At 41.3% G+C, this 17,943-nt stretch overlaps 1 protein-coding gene across 4 annotated transcripts in view; it reads right to left on the reverse strand.

Moving 5' to 3' along the window:
- Positions 1-17,943, reverse strand: part of LOC149166841 (uncharacterized) — a 357,550-nt gene that overhangs the window by 145,940 nt on the left and 193,667 nt on the right. For all 4 annotated transcript variants that reach the window (XM_089432776.1, XM_089432772.1, XM_089432775.1 and 1 more), the window contains one exon: positions 3,316-3,458. In XM_089432776.1, the coding sequence (XP_089288902.1) occupies positions 3,316-3,458 (143 nt within the window). The remainder of the gene's footprint in view (positions 1-3,315; positions 3,459-17,943) is intronic.

The raw sequence follows: 17,943 nt of genomic DNA on the forward strand, positions 1-17,943 counted from the left end.
CTCAAATGAGAAAGCCCTCCTGATCTTAGGGTCCAACGCCTCACACTCATCAATCCTATCCATGGAGGGCCTCATCAAATCTGCAAAGGTGTCTGGTTCCCTCTCCTTCTCCGGTTCACCCAAAAAATGAGGCATGGTAGGTCGGTTGGGCTGGCCATGGGTATTGTTCTGCTGAATTGAGTGTGCATGTGTGTGGCTTCTCTGCTGGTTATGTCTCAACGTCCCCATCATTTGTTGCATCCTCTCTAGGACTTGTTGGTTTTTCCTCCTCAACAATCAGTTCTCCCTCATCAGATCCTCCACGATCCCTTGTGTACTCTTCCCTTTCAGTGTCATCAGAGTACCCATAAATTCACCAGTCACTATGAATGCATGGCCAAATCCTCCATGATCTTGCTAGCTCCCCCACAGCTGGCCAAGATCATGCTCTGATACCACTGTAATATTCCTAGTGGAAATTTTACAATGATAACAAAGACATGCAAAAATAAATAACACAGAAAATTTCATAAATGCATACACAAACCAGAAATTTCTGCAAATCCCCAAATTGGCCAAATTTTATTAATAATATCTGTTGTGGTACAAATGAGTTGGAGAAAGTGCACCTGGGCTTGCACAAGGCAAGCTATAAGCACCAGGTGATGAGTACAAGAAAGCCCAACAGTTGCAATAACCAGCTCCTCCAGAAAACTGCGTTGCTGCTCCAAAACTGCACTACTGCCTAACTTCGCCCCTTGATTTTCCCACTCTAGAGTGCCCAGAAAATTCTAGGAATCTGGGATTGTGATCCTTGCCCAAAACCCAACAAAAACCCAAAAAGGGTTTCCTGTGATTTGGGGTAGCATCGGATGTGCTCTAGCCATGAAAAATGGTGGAGAGGCTAAAGCACATGAGATCTCCAAGACCCAAAAATGGTTTGGGCAGATTCTACCCAATTAAGGAGATATTAAAATAATTATTATTTTTAATGGAGTTCCTAAGTCCAAACTTAGGAAAATTAAAATATTAATGGGTATTAATATAAAACTGGGTTAGAAGGTTCTAAAGGACATGGATCAAGCCAAATCTAATCTTGGCCGTTGATTAGAGATATAATCTCGGCCGCTGAAGACTCAAAAGAAAAAGTATAAGAGGAGGCTTGAGGGTCAGTTGGAGAACAAACCATAGTGATCAGTCATTCGATTTTCTAGAGCGAAGTTTGCCAAGAGAAATCGAATCAGTGATCAGAGTTGCAGCGAGGGGCAGTGAGTACTAGGCAGAGAGGCAGAGATAGTGCCGAAAGACCAGCGCAGAAGCAAAGAGGCATACACAAAAGCAAAGGGAGCCACGCAAAGGCTAGCAGGGGCTGCACAAAGGCCAGAAGGGCCTACGGCATCCATGTAGAGGCTGCAGGAGTGACGCAGAGGGCCAAAGAGGCTGCGCAGAGCCTCAGAGGGCTGACGCAGAGGCCAGGAGGGTTGACGCAGTGCTTCAGATTGTGCTGGAGAGTGTTTCGTGGGGCAGACTTTCAAAATATCTGCTTCCGAAGAGAGGTATTACTACCAAATTATTTATCTCTGTCGGGTGAACCAGGTTGGCACCCAGTGTACTCAGAAAAGCTGCTTAATAATAAAACCCTCAGAACTATTGCACCGATTTTCCCAAGTTGGGTTTTTTCTGGGGACGATTGTCCAAAAATAACAGTGTCACTTGTGTGTTTGTCTATTTCTTTCAGTTGTTGATCTGTAGATGGTTGAGACTGTATTGTGTTTATTTCAGTGTTTTTATGGTTAAATAACTTGTTAGTAATTAAACAAGTAGGTGAAATAAACCAGAGAATACAGATAAAATTTCTAACGGGTAATAATTAGAAATTTCAACATTTCCCTTAGTTCCAACCTTCAAAAATTGAACCTTCACAGCTTGGCCCTCCTCCAAATACGAATTTTGTTGCTGTGACTGATACTCTCAATCTTTGCACTCCCAAGTCCAACAAACCTCCTCAAATGTCCCTCCAAATGATCTCCCAGCTCTCCAACTCCAAAATCCCTGGGATAATGTTGCCCCAACAAATCTCACTCCAATGACTGCGCAGTCATGGAGGAGATGACGCAATCCTGCGTGTGATGAAATGAGAGTTGCATATGGGATGGCCCTCTTGTCTGTAGCTGCCCTCTACACTCCTAAAAATGGTGAAAGGATGCTCCTGTAACTTCTCCAAACAATTTCCCTACAACCCTGCTCTACAAATAACCAGTGAATTCTTCCTCTACGCAGTGGTGGCTCTTAGACTGTGTGTTATGCTCCAGAAATGCGTACGACCTGCAACTGATGCTTCTTCCAGTCTCGGTGGTTAAGGAAAGCCTTCCTTGGGTGGCACTCGAAGTCCATCGAAGAAAGGTTGAGCTTCTCTCCTTGGAAAGCTCTTGTGCTAAGCAACACAATGTTGGCTCAGCTGAACATCTAAGGAAAATTCGGTTTTCAAATAGACAAAAGACCCCTATTTCTCCCTCATTCCTTCCTTTTATAATTGCTGGCCATGCACTCCTTGTGGGTCCCTCCACCAATTCGATTTGCCTCTAGGAATTCGAATTCCTTTTTCCCCAAGTGTGTACTTCATGTGGGCCCCATATTCCACTAGTAATTTAATCTTTCCTTTTCCCTAATGTTGGTGGCCTCCATCTCTCCAAAAATTAAGTGGGGACTCTGTCCATCCACTTTTCCTAAGTTTACATGCCAAAATATTTCCCAACACCTAATTACAAAAATAGAAATTCATCTCAGCAAAATTAATTTAATTGGGGACATTACATATTGGGAAGCCTCCCTAGTGAAATTCCACAAAAGAACAAGAGGTAGTGATTGCGCTGACAGTGGGCCACACCTCATATTGGTGTCCCTTGGTCTAGCTCTTGTCTGGTGAGCCACCCTCACAAGACCTGCTAGATTTACCATGTTAAACAAAAGAAGAGTTGCAAATTAAAGATAAAATGTTGTACTAAAAATATAAAGGAATTCAAATTCCCCATATGGAATACACTCAAAATTCAAATATATAGTTCACAAATGCCCATCACTTCATTTCCCCACATCTCACCTTAATGGCCAGTGTCAGGCTTCTACGTTGCTAAGTAAACCATGCACACATGCATCACACATTTATATGTTTACAATAAACTGTACTGACATTTTTTGTTTAATTATTCTGACAAAGAATTTGATAAACAGTGTAGCTGGAAAAATAAAGAGTAGAAGTGGAACAAGACTTCGTCTAAATTTGAAATGTGCATCATCTACACAATCTGTAATTATAGGTGTAACCAGATTGTATACCTTGAGAACAAACATCCCAAACAAAGAAGAATTAGCAAGAGCACGATCTTTATCTGCAGTCAGATTCCCAGGCAAATCGCTAATGAATAGCCCATATAAGCCCATTCCAAATATCAACATGACAGTGCCTGCAAGATAGACATCTGAAACAACACAGGACATTATATATTTACCACATTCTGAAAAGGAAAGCAACCATGAAATCAAATGAAGTTAGAAATATAAGAAATTCAATAAAGTTTTGAAGAACCACAGAACCACCAAAACAATGTCTTTTTCTTCACAGCAACAAACTCATACAGTAAAACAACAAGATGCGGGGATTCATATTAATGTCAAAGGAATGCATGGTCCTATTAAGTAAACAATAAATATTAAAGACAGTGCTCGGGATTCCATTCAGAGAACAGAACATTCACAATAAAATAGAACAGAATTATGCAAATAGAATAATGATGCAGTGCTAATCATCCCTGTGGTCACCATGAAACATCGAAAGCTAAGTTCGACTATTCCACTTTGGTTTAAATTAGCTAAACTCCACCATAAAGACATTCACAGCAGGGGAGGAATTCAGCAGCCAATAAGAAGGGTCCAAAATATTTATTTTTTAGCTAGCCCACCTTATAACATATACAAGAAAAAAGCTTGACATCCACTTGGCCCATCTCTTACGAGAGGCCATTATCCAACAACTTGCTTTAATACCTGCGATTTGTAAAATCATATTATCCAACTTGTGTTGACATTATGACACCTTAAACAAATGTCTTCAAACAGTGCATTCACCTCTTTGTCACTCTCTAGAAATTTGCAACCTATATAGTTTAAAAATCTTCTAATGAAAAAATCCTAATCACGGAACTAACTGTTACATTAAATCACATGAAATAACTGTTCACAATAGGATAAAAGGAAATAGCTCTTTGTTGCCTAAGACAGAAAGTTAAAAGACTACTTTCTTTCTAAGAGGGAAAATTGTCAAGGAAGAAGATTGATCCTTAACTAAGGTAATTTCAGAAACTCCATTCATATTTCATCATGGCTAGCCCATAATATCTCTTACGCCAGTCCACATGTGAGCAATAACATAGGAAATTCAACTAGCTTTTGTACTTGTGACATATGAAACCAAATTGTCCAACTTGTTCAAACTTCATACATTGTAAGGTTTTAAGGGAATCCACTGAGAACTATATATTCACTTCTTTGTCACTTTGCAGAATCTGCAACCTGAATGGTATTTCGATCTCTTAACGAAAATTTCCCAGCTACAGGTCAGAGAACTACTTGATGCATGGAATGGAACATGAAATCATACTAGTAAATTGTTCACAGTAAAAATAAATAGAATTAATGCTGCATTGACCCTACAAAATTTCACCAAGGGTGATGGTTCATATTGAACTCTAATAATTTTAAATTATCCATGTATATTCCATAATGGTACTAGTTACCCCTCTGTCAGTGGGGGTACATAGATTTACTTAGTGCAGCATTCACCACCATTGTCAGCCCAATGTCACAAGTTAAAACCATGTAAAAACCATGTGAGCCCTGTTACCCACCAAAAGTGGGGACCGCTAGGAGAGTTTCTTTACTAGTCATTTTTCAGCCAGCAACCAGCAGCCCCTGAGAGCCACCCATAGTCGATGTGATGTGCCACTTTATCTCCGCTCCCCGCGTCAGTTGTATGTTTCCTCGCCAATCTATCAAGAGCATATATTAGAAGGTGGGTGTTGCCCACCATTTTGTGGGTGATATCCAGAGGAGAATTTTTTTCTCCAAGATGTCCTCAGGGCATCCCTTTGCAGCTACCAACTAGCTCGTTGTGCCATTTCTCTGCCACCTGAGCCAGCCATGAGGTCCCTCACCCATCTGCCATGATCATATGTTTGAAGGTGGTCCTCCCGAACTTAAAGGTATGCCTTGGCATTTGGTAATTGAGTATTGTAGTTTGCTTATCATGGACACTTATGGGCATGGTTTAAAGGTGGAATTCAGTGGAAATAATGGGCTAGGTCTCTGCTCATCTCCAAGACCCCTTTTTCGATGTTAACCTTGGATTCTAGTCCCGTGGGATCTCTTTTACTGACCATTTGGCTTTAGGGATGGTATTTCATGGGAAACCTTGATTTTGGTTTTGTGGTCCTACTCCCTCATCCACATATATTGCCCCTTTTCCACTCATTATAACCCCATTCATCATTTCTACCACTTGAGTCCACATTCCTCCACTCGGTCCACATAGGGCTAGCACTCCCTTTCCCCTTGCCCACACCTTGGATCGGGGCCTGGAATGATGCCCCAGAGGTTGATGCAGCTGAAAAGAAAAGTAAAAGCATAATTGGCCACATTCAATAGGAAAATGTACTGAAAATTCAAAAGATGGTCGGGACAAACACATTTAGCACGTGGGCAAAAGCCAATACATGAGCTCTAGCCTCTACCCCATCATCATGGCCATAACCCTAGTTCCTATAGGCCCTAGATGAGCTTCCTCTATCATTTAGGAACCTATGATTGTCCCAACCACTGGTGGGCAATGAACCGCCCTACCTTAAAGGGGGTATCCACTGTCATAGCTCACACATCATGCTCTTACCCCTTGAGCCCAATAGATAATTAAGGAAAAATCATAAAAAGCAAAAGGCATATAAAGAAGAGTGGAAAAATCAAGGTCGAGGCACCCCATGTATCACGATTGCTCCCTCCTATACATTATATACTCAAGTGTGGGATTCCCTTTTACTAGCTACCCTTGTACCCCAACATGTGATCCAGGGCTGCCCCTTTTCATTCCCTACTCCATTCATCTCTTTATCACATGCCACCACCTTTTAAAGGATGTACCTTGGACATATTATCCTTTTTAGAAGTAGAAACCACCTAATGGGATACTTGGTTAACCCCATTTGGAGCTTGGAGACATTAGCACATGCCAAAGCCCATTATGGAAGGGCATGCCATTACGAAGTCCCCACCTGTTGTCCATGGTTTGTAAGCTTTTTTACTCGATTTCCTTGATGAATTTGTGAACATTCTATCACTGCAACAACCGATTTATTTTACTTACTTATTTTCCCAATAAGTTATTTATGAAAATCCTTTAGTAAACATTAAAATAAATTCTGCTGCAGAGATTGCACCATAATAGAGAAACAAAAACATGCACAAGAATTAATTCATCAACACAGATATTTTGGACAACAGTCCCCAGAAAAACCCAATGTGGGAAAACCGGTGCAGCAAGGGAGGATTTTATTATTCAATAATTCTTCAATACAACAGGATGCCAAACTGGTTTACCCAACAGAGAGAAAATTCTTTAGCACTTCTCCCAACCTCAGCGTTAGCCTAGCTGACCTCTGCGTAGCTCCCAGACCCTCTGTGTCAGCCCTTGCCTCTCTTCGTAGCTCCCAGGCCCTCTGCGTTAGCCCCTGCCTCTCTGCGTCAGCATTGGGCCTCTCTGCGTCACCCACGTAGGCCCTCCAGTGACTGCACAACCTTTTGCCTCTGCATCTGCCTCTCCAACCTCTGCATTGTTCCCCTGCTGTTGTTCCCGATTCTTTGTTCCGTACTTGCTATGTAATATTCCTAATTAGCCATGGCTAATTAGAATATTCAATTTTGCTCAATTTTCCCTTCTATAATTATTTGTAAATAAAAAAGGTGAGGAAAGAGGACATAACTCACTTTTAGAATAAAAGTCACTTCCTAGTAGCACAACATTGTGACTTAAAGGGGAGCCAAGGGGGCGAAAGGACCATGCAAAGATGGGGCCCACGCAGACACTTGGAGGCACTGCGCAGATGGGAAAGGAACATGTGGCAAGAGGGGATTACGTTGGAGGAGGTGAGCCTTGGGATTTGGGGAGGCCAATGCTATAAAGGAGAGAGGAACCTCCTCATTTTGGCATTCAGTTATGAGCATTTGAGCTAGTCACTTTGACTTGGAGCACGCTGGCTATTTAGCCTGTCTGTAGCACTGTTTAGTGCACTAAGTGTCTCCATTCGGAGATCTCACCCTTAGCCCCAGGGGACTTTGAGTGCCTACTCGGGCAAGGTAGTTTCAGCAGTCTTTTTGCAGTAGTTTTGATCTTTGGCACTGAGGTGGAGCTGAGCATTGGAGGACTGCGTAGTCTTGAGAGAGAGGGACGTAGTTCTTCTAGGGGCAATTCCGGATTGGGGGTTTGTGGAGGAGTTGAGCTAGGAGATTGAGCAAGAGATCAGCTCTTGCATATTGGAGGAGTTTGGCAGAGTTTCAAGCAGTATTTTGGAGGATTCTACTTAGTGGCAGCGCAGAGCCTTGAGGGATTGCGTGATTCCCCAAGGGGGCAATTTTCGAGGGTCGGCCATTTCAGAAAAGCTTTCTGGGTTTTTCTAGGTTTTCTAAGTAGAGGCTGATTCCAGAGTTTCAGCATTTTCTGAGGAGGGGAACAGCCCCAAATCCTCATTTGATTTCCAGCAGTAGCAACAGCACGGCAGTTCTCCAGCAGCATCCACGCAGTTCAGAGAGAGGTCATTCCTTTGTTATTCTGAGTGTATTTCTTCACTTGCCTAGTGCAAGTCGAGGTGCCATCTTTCTGATCACCTCCTGTACTCATTCCATTACTCAGTATAATAAAATGGCTTAGCATTTCTCTCTGCATTTCTCGAGTATCTGCTTATATTTCATGTTTACATTATTATATGTTCCACCACTGTTATTTTTATTATTTTGAGCTTCCCGGTTATTATATCATTTGTGAGTATTTGGTTGGAGTTTACTGGGGTTTTGGGGGAATATATCTGAAACGGGATATTACATGCTACCTCCTATTGCTTCTCCAAACCACTAGTTCGAACTTCTCAGCTAACCCCGCTCCAGAAATCGAACTAACTGGTCTCCCTCAGTGTGTTCTCCAACTGACCCTCAAGCCTCTTCTTATACTTTTCCATTTGGTCCTTCAACGACCAAGATTAAATCTCTAATAAATGGCTAAGATTAGATTTGGCTTGATCCATGACTTTTGGAACCTTCTAACCCAGTTTTATATTAATACCCAATAATATTTTATTTTTCCTAAGTTTAGACTTAGGAACTCCATTTAAAATATTAATTATTTTAATATCTCCCAAACTGGTTAGAATCTGCCCAAACCATTTCTGGGTCTTGGAGATCTCATGTGCTTTAGCCTCTCGACCAATTCTCATGGCTAGAGCACATCTGATGCTACCCCAAATCAACACTCCCTCTTAACGAGGACTGTGCTCTAGTAATACTCCACACTGAGTATCACACTAATTATCCGACACCGGTCCCTGTGATGATGTTAGGCCTCCCTGCCCAACATCCTCTGCACTGTTGCATCGTGTACTGCTGCACATGGCTCTATCATTGCCGCTGCTACATCTGTACTGTAGCTCCCTCTGCATTCGTGCTACTGTTGGTCCATCTTCCCAACACTGCAACTCCCTCTGCATCCATGCTGTTGTTCGTCGTTCTTCCCAAGATTGTATCTGCACTGCAAACTCCTTCTCATCATGTTGCAACGTGCTACTACTGACTGCTACTGCACTGCAACATCATACCCATTTCTGCTACTCAAATGGATTCTTTATCATCCCCATCTTCTCCCTGAAATAATCAAACTTGGTTCTTCCGAGGGCCTTGGTAAGGATGTCTGCCACCTATTCTCCTGTAGGAGTTTAGCTTAACTATACAACTCCTCGTTGGACACAGTCTCTAACAAAGTGACACCGAATATCAATATGCTTTGACCGATCGTGAAACACTGGATTCTCAGAGAGCTTGATGCAACTCTGATTATCACACATGATCTTGGTTGCCTCCATTTTTCTTCTGAATAGGTTCACAAGCAGTCTTCTAAGCTATATGGCCTTACACGAAGTTGTGCTTGCAGCCATATATTCTGCCTCAGCTGAGCTCAGAGCCATGGATTTTTGTTTCCTACTGCACCGGGAGGTCATTCCTAATCCAATGTTGAAACAGTACCCAGAGGTACTTTTCCGATCCACTGAACTTCTTGCCCAATCTGCATCAGTAAACCCACTCAATCTAATATCCTTACCCCTGGTGTACAAGAGTCCATAATCGACTGTTCCCTGTAAATACCTGAGAACATGTTTGGCTATTTCCGAGTGTGCCCTCTTGGACTCCACCATGAACTGACTGAGGGTGTTGACAGTGTAGCAAATGTCTGGCCTGGTATTGACCAAATACATCAGGGACCCTATGAGCTACCTGTATAAGGTGGGATCAACATCTTTGTCTTCTGATGCATCAATCTTCTTCTAGTTGGTTATCATTGGAGTAGCCATGGGTCTACAGTCCTCCATCCTGAATCTCTTCAGGATTTCTGTAGCATATCTCCCTTGCCCAAGGAAGATTTCCCCCTTTTGCTGCCAAACTTCCAACCCCAAGAAATAATGCATTCATCCCAAATCCTTCATGTTGAATTTCGTGGCTAGATTCTTCTTGCAGCCCCTTATGAGCCCAGATGATCCTGTCAGGAAGAGATCATCCACATATAATACTAAGATTAAAGGCTCATTCTCTACAACCAGATAGTAGAGATTTGGATCTGCGTCACTCTTGACAAATCCCATTTTCTGCAAGTAGCCATCGATTCACCCATACCATGCTCTAGGTGCTTGTTTCAGCCCATACAAGGCTTTCTTCAATCTGCATACATGAGACTTCTTCTCATGTGTCTCAAAGCCCTTAGGTTGTTCAATGCATACCTCTTTTTCTATCACACCATTCAGAAATGTCGTTTTGACATCCATCTGATGAATCTCCCACCCCATCTGTGCTGCAAGACATATCACGGTTCTAATAGATGTATACCTCGCTACCGGGGCGAAGCTCTCTTCGTATTCAATTCCTTCCTTCTAAGCATAACCCTTAGCCACAAACCTGGCTTTGTATTTCTCAACACTGTCGTCTGCAGCGTATTTAATCTTGTAGATCCATCTCGAACCTACCACTAATCTGTCTTGAGGCCTTGGCACTACCTCCCAGACATCGTTCACCATTATCGAGTTGTACTCCTCTACCATCGCATCCAGCCAAACCTGATGCTGAGCTGCCTCCTGAAAACTGGCAGGCTCCCCATCTTGAGCTACCAATGCCTGATATCTATCTCGTTGTTTTCACTCCCTCTTATTGTTCCTTGGGGCACCGATGAAATCCTCTGCATCTCACAGAATTTGACGAAGTTCCCTGCTCGTTCTTTCTCTGCCAGTAGGTGCTTCTGTTATCTCCGCCTCATCCTATGATTCTTCCTGACCCGAGGAAGAATTCTTTTCTTCTGTTGGTGTAAGAGGTTTGACCAACGGTTCCTCTTTTGACCGCTCCTCGGAAGGCATTTCTTGAGATTTCCTGAAAGCCCTGTCTTCCATGAACTTCACATCTCGTCGAGCTACTACCTTCCTGCTCCCTGGAAGATCAATTTTGTATGCCTTAGCGTTCTCGCTATATCCCACTAGATATCCTTTCTCTGCAGTTTGATCCAGCTTCTTCCTCTTTTCCTCTAGTATGCGGCAATATGCTAAGCTCCCAAATATCTTGAAATGACTGACTTCAAGGGTCTTCCATGTCAAGACTTTCTCTAGAGTAATCTTGCCCAATGCCCGATGAGGAGTTCTGTTCTGAACATAGACTGTTGTGTTGCATGCTTCTGCCCACAGGGATTTTGGCATATCCTGATCATACATCATGGCCCTAGTTGTTTCTACAATAGTCCTGTTCTTTCTTTCTGCTACTCCATTCTGCTTCGGATTGTAAGGAGTTGTCCACTCTCTTCTGATGCCCTCCTTAGCGCAAAAATCAGTGAAGTCCTTATCGACATACTCTCAACCATTATCTGAGTGCAAAACTTTTATTTTCTTCCCAGTTAGATTCTCCACCAGAACCTTGAACTCTTTGAATCGACACAAAACCCCATCCTTGGTTTTCAGAAAATAAATCCAAGTTTTCCTTGAGTAGTCATCAATGAAGGTGAGGAAGTACTCAGCACCACTAAGAGCTTTAGTGGATATGGGTCCGCAAATATCTGAGTGTATCAATCCTGGTACACTCTTGGCCTTATTTTTACTTCTAGGAAATGTTGCTTTAGCATACTTTCCTAGAGCACATCCTCTGCATACATCATCTCGTTCCATACTAAGATCCGGAACTCCTGTTACAGTGCTCTGAGAATTCTCAGAGCCCCATGGTGCAAATGTCCCATTCTTCTGTGCCATAGTTCGTTCAAATCCTTGTCCCCATGACTGCCTATTAGTGCCATTGGTGATTCTAGTTGTAGTCTGTACAACGTGTTACTTTTGATCCCGATCTACACTTTCTTTTTCCAGCTCGGGTGTTTGACATATACTTTCTCCTTGATGGAGAAAACGTCATAGCCTTTGCCTTAATGTTGCAACACAAAGTAAATTCATCCCCAATCCTGGTACATGCAGCACAGTGGTAGCATGGATTCGCTCTCCCGTTTCTGTCTGAAAAACTATGGTACCCCTCCCTACTGGAGTACACTTTGCCTTGTTCCCCATGGTGATCTGAAAGTTCATCTTCTCCTCCCGATAATTTGAGAAACATTCCCGGATTCCCGTCATATTCCAAGAAGCACCACTATCTATATACCACACCTCTGATGATGCAGAGCTAGTCACATAAGCCACTTCTTCTTCCAGCCTAGAAGCCAACATAGAGAAATCAAAATCACTTTCCCTTGTGCATTTTTCTGAAAATTTGTGAGAGTCTCCTAACATAGATGCCTCTGCATCATGGTCTCGACCCATAATTGATTTTCCCTTCCTATCTCTAATTGCTTGCTCTGATACCATGTGAAAATTCTCATTGCAACAATTGATTTATTTTACCTACTTATTTTCCCAATAAGTTATAAAAATCCTTCAGTAAACATTAAAATAAATTCTGCTGTAGATATCACACCATAATACAGAATTAATTCATCGACATAGATATTTTGGACAACAGTCCCCAGAAAACCCCAATGTGGGAAAACCGGTGCAACAAGGGAGGATTTTATTATTCAACAATTCTTTGGTACAACAGGGTGCCAAACTGGCTTACCCAACAGAGAGAAAATTCTTCAACACTTCTCCCAGCCTCAATATTAGCCTAGCTGACCTCTGTGTAGCTCCCAGACCCTCTGCATCAGCCCCTGCCTCTCTGCGTCAGCATTGGGCCTCCCTGTGTCACCCATGTCGGCCCTCCAATGACTGGGCAGTCTGCTGCCTCTGCGTCTGCCTCTCCAACCTCTGTGTTGTTCCCTTGGTGTTGTTCCCGACTCTCTGTTTCGTACTTGTTGCTTCCTACTGCTCTCCAAACCACTAGTTCGAATTTCTCAGCGAGCCCCACTCCAGAAATCGAACTGACTGGTCTCCCTCAATGTGTTCTCCAACTGACCCTCAAGCCTCTTCTTATACTTTTCCTGTTGGTCCTTCAACGACTGATATTAAATCTCTAATCAACGACTAAGATTAGATTTGGTTTGATCCATGAGTTTTGGAACCTTCTAACCCAGTTTTATATTAATACCCATTAATATTTTATTTTTCCTAAGTTTAGACTTAGGAACTTCACTAAGAATATTATTTATTTTAATATCTCCCAAACCGGTTAGAATCTTCCCAAACCATTTCTGGGTCTTGGAGATCTCATGTGCTTTAGCCTCTCCACCAATTTTCATAACTAGAGCACTTCCGATGCTACCCCAAATCAACAGATTTGTTGTACTAGAAGGCTAGGGGACACATTGGATCTTATGCAGGATTGCAGATGGTCTCCATCTTGGGTTTGTTCTCCCTATACGAGGTCCTAACTCTCTAGAGGGCTACATTGGCACATGTAGGGTGTGTGTTGAGATCCATGGGCCTCTACAACAGTAGACAACACTACATGGATCCCCATAGATGTTCAGAAATTGCTCAAGATTCACCTATTGGACGAGGAAGATGCACCTGATTCACCTTTGCCCAACCAGCTCCATAGTTGTACCATGCACTTGGCAAATGACCTAGGCCTTGTATGCTGATGTGGCATCACTTACACCATCATTTGAGCCCTTACAAATGGTCTACAGGCATCTTCGACTTACTTGGTGACCCATGAGATCACTTATGTGCCCTCACAGCGATGGGGAGCACCACAGTTTTATTATGTGGAGAACAAGGGGCCAACCCCTTGTCCATTTCTTTTGGAAGTCCAATTCATCATTTTGGCACTTATGGACTTCATCAAGCCTCTTAGAGAGCCCAACGACATGCATTATTGATTATTCGACCTCTTAGGAGGCTTGTTATTTTGTTTATGAGCTAGTTTTGTGGGCTTGTCACCAATAGATAGTTATTTGCACATTATTTTTAGTGGATGGGCTAATGTAGGCTCAAATTAAGTAATTCAAACTCCTAATGAGTGTATAAATAGGAGAGACATGAATTCATTTTAGATCATCACTTGGATTGGATCATATCTTCATGTGAGATTTTCGCTATCTTTTGAGGATGAGACTTTTTGGATGAATTGATGAATTTCGATGTTTGGTTATTCTTCTTTGTCTTGGAACTTCTATGATTGCAATATCTTGGTGATTGAATATATTCTGATTACATGTAAGTATTATATTAATGCTAATTTGATTCTTTATTTTGTTGCATTCATGATATTGGGATTTTCACTATTCTAGGGTTAATTTGTTGCTTTTCTTGAAACGAAATTGTGGAAATTAAATCTCTAAATAGTGTTGTATCATGATTGGGCCATGTTTGAATGAATGAATGTTCCTAGAGACATCCTTGTCTTGACAAGTCACCAAATATTATTCAACGAAGTATAAATGACCTTGAAGCTACTTCCATTAAGCCCTAATGCCCAATGAAGTTGTCTTTTAGGCCTCCTTGAAAAGTGGAAATCAATCCAAACTCTAAATCTTCCATGACTCCATCTCTCCCAAAGGACAAAGCATTGGTCCTCCTCTGATGATCACTTTAAAGCTTATTTCTTTCACCTTCCCCTCTTTTTCTAGGCCTAACCTACATAGGTCACCTAACGCATCAATTATCTCACAACCTAGCCATCCAAATATTTCAATTTTTGGTCCTCAACTTCCCTGGTGTGTCCTCAAGAAGCCCTCCAAATTTCATGAGATTCCGACAATGGGATCTTGAGATATTGCAAGCCCTAGATCGAAAACCAATTCTTGCCCTTGATTTCCCTTAGGCTAGAAACCTCACTATGATCCTTGCATTGCCTTTCATTGAAAATTCATTCCTTGATCCCTTTACCCTGCCTAATTAGGTCAACTACATTGGTTGCTTAATCCTATCCTCTTGACCTAGCCTCGGGTCCACTTCGTCCTGTGTGGTCCCATGCACTATCAAGGTTAATTCTTCAAAGATCACCTGGAACCCAAGTTTCCTAAAGAATTCTAGGGGTTAGGGATCTCCTTTATAAGACACATACTCAAAACCTAACCCTTGAAATTCTCTGCAAGCTCTTCCTAGAGAGCCTTCCATCTTATCTTCCAAGACAAGCAAGCCACAATCTTGAGCCTCTTTTGTGAATAGGCTTCTAAGAGCACCCCTCATCCTATCTTTGATCTATTCATCTTTGTGATCCTTATCATACCAGGTCTCCTCCCATCAGTGAAAGTCCATAAAGAGTAGGAAGCTTTAGCTGAGGTGACAGTGGGCTATTGCTCCATTGTCTCCCTTGACATAGCAATTGTCCCTTTAGGATTCCCTCCTAGGACCCCTGCTAGTTTGAGCGGTAACATTTTGGCGTTGTTGTCAAGGATACGAGACATGTGTTTTGTTCCTCGTATGACATATTTACATATCATTATTGGCGACTCCATTGGAAGAACAAGGCCTTGGTTCTTCATTGAACTTCAAAGTCAATGCTTGTAGGGTGAGGCAAGCATTTATTAAGGCAATTTCAGTTCACCTTGGCGATTGTCATGATATCAATATATAAAGATCAACTGCTTCTAAAAAGTTTCATGAGTGGTTTCCTGCTTTGGATATCACATGGGTTCCAGGATACCCAAATGGCATGGATTGGAAGTTTATGGAAAATATGCCACAATTCAAGGGTGATCCATCCACAACATTGGACCACATCACAAAACTTATGAAGCATGTTTCCGAAGTTAATGCGGTTCATCTAGACAACCTTGTGAAGTTATTTATTGCTTCTATTGAATACAAGCATTGAGGTTGGCTCGACTCGTGTGAGCTTGAAAGCATTTCATCATTTATCAAGTTGCTCAAAAAATTCATAGAGTATAAGGGACCCTGTTGTCGCGCGGATTGACACGACAACGCTCGGATCGGGGGCTGTCACTCTGATCCCCGATCCCTCCGTTTAAGCCTATCTCCTACTGGCTAAGGGGGGTAGTCCCTGGGAAAAGATTGAGGCCAAATGCCTAGATGAAATGCATAAGTGAGTGTTATTGCTTCCGAGGAAGTATTGATATTAGTGCTCAAAATAAAAGACAATGCTCAAATAAACAATACCAATATATTTCAATGGAAAGGGAAAGTGAAACTATTAGCTCCATGTAGCTCCATAAGTTCCAAATATGCTGCTTTGCAAGTAAATGAAATCAATGCCAAATTGCTTCAATGAAGTGACACAAGAAAGACAACAATAATGATAATGTCACATAATATAAATTGACAATGATAAAGCAATGTGCTCAAGGGACTTGTGAAACCAAAGTAGATGGATAAATTAAACTAGTTTAAGCTTGCCCAGTAAAAATAAAATACTCGCTTGCATGAAAAGAAAAATTGCATGTGTTGTAGTAGATTGCCCAATACAAGTATTCAAGAAAACATAAACTAATCTCAAATGTATGCTAAAATGAGAATGGATGTGAGTGTTATCTTAAGAAACTAATCATGCACGAATGAGCTTAGCAATGAGATTAACAAAGAAAATTGGAGTAACTAAACTAACAGATTAGTCCACCCACAAGCAATGATCCTCCCTCTAAATGGGGAGAAAGGATACCATGAGAAAAATCCCAAGCTCCCTCACAAGAAAAAATAATCTTTTTATTAGAGATTGGTTACAAAGAGAGAAACGAAAAGACTTCCGAAGGAAACCAAAGGAGTTTTTTACAACATGCCACTTCCAAGGGCTAGATCTCTTCAAGTAACAACTACAGGAGAGTCTTTGACAAAATCTGAAAATACAAGAAACTTTGCAGCGATCAAATCAGCCACAAAGATAGTTGTATTCAACGCTAAGGAGAGAGGCTAAGCCTCCTCTAGCCCACATCCTAGTGAGAGAAGGATGTTGCCCTCAAAGTAGAACTCGGCCTTTTGAGAAATGATGCCTCAAATACTCACAACCTCCTTGAATTTGTGTCTCAAATATGCTCAAAAGGGGCTGCAAAACAAATCCAAAATGAGTGGAAATATGACATGAAAGAGTCAAAATGATAATCTAAAATTAGTGTACAAGAATTAGATCAAGACATGCAAGTAGAACTCCATACTTGTCTAGTTAAAATCATGTTATAGATAACAAATAAAATCCTTGAAAGCACAAGATATTGATCAAGAAAAATATTGACTTTAAATTTATGTGATCTTAGTAGGCTAGAGGAAAGGAAACTTCCTCTTTCAAAATTGTTTGATAAGATCCTTGAAGCAAACTAATTGGGTCCTTCTATTCTTGATTTTGGGAGTTAGTTCATCTATTGGAGAGTTACCCAAGTAAATCATTCAACCAAATCTAAAGATCTATACACACTTGGAAAAAGATGTCAACAATCATAAAGGAATTAGATTATACAATGGAGGAGAAGACTACATATTTCACCAAAAATCTTCTAATGCTCCTCTTCCTAGAGTATTTCTTTAACCCGAAAACCATACAAGATAGCTTGCATATATTAATCCAAACAAGTGGTAAAATGACAAGTAGCATAATCCAACATACATGTAGAATGTAAAGTACAACAATTGAAATAACATCACCTCAAGCAATGGAAGGAAAACACCAACACAATAGTACCCCAAAGTCTCTTTATTATATGAAAATGAATACAAAATCCAGTAAAGTCTCTATAAGCCCAATAACTCGTTCTAAAGATACAATATGAGAGCCAAAGCTCATTTAAATAGAACTATGGGATTCAATCCTAATGTAGAAGTGATTAAACAAGTGGCATGAGGTGACAAACCCAAAGAGAAATTCGAATTTGTTGAATGGAGCTCCAATGCCAAGTGTAAAAATTGAATTCTGACAAATGGACATCATTTTCTTCTATTGATTTAGGCTAGCATCAGATGTGCTCTAGCCACGAAAATTGGTGGAGAGGCTAAAGCACATGAGATCTCCAATACCCATAAAGGGTTTGGGCAGATTCTAAACAGTTTGGGAGATATTAAAATAATTAATATTTTTAATGGAGTCCCTAAGTCTAAACTTAAGGAAAATAAAATATTAAAGTGAATTAATATAAAATTGTGTTAGAATGGTCCAAAAGTCATGGATCAGGCCAGATCTAATCGTAGCCATTGATTAGGGACTTAATCTCGGCTGTTGATTTGTCCACGAGAAAAGTATAAGAGGAGGCTTGAGGGT

The sequence above is a fragment of the Pinus tabuliformis genome, chromosome 5_1 (genome assembly GCF_031772625.1).
Source record: "Pinus tabuliformis cultivar Carrire ecotype Pingquan chromosome 5_1, CPIR1, whole genome shotgun sequence".
Lineage (NCBI taxonomy): Eukaryota > Viridiplantae > Streptophyta > Pinopsida > Pinales > Pinaceae > Pinus > Pinus tabuliformis.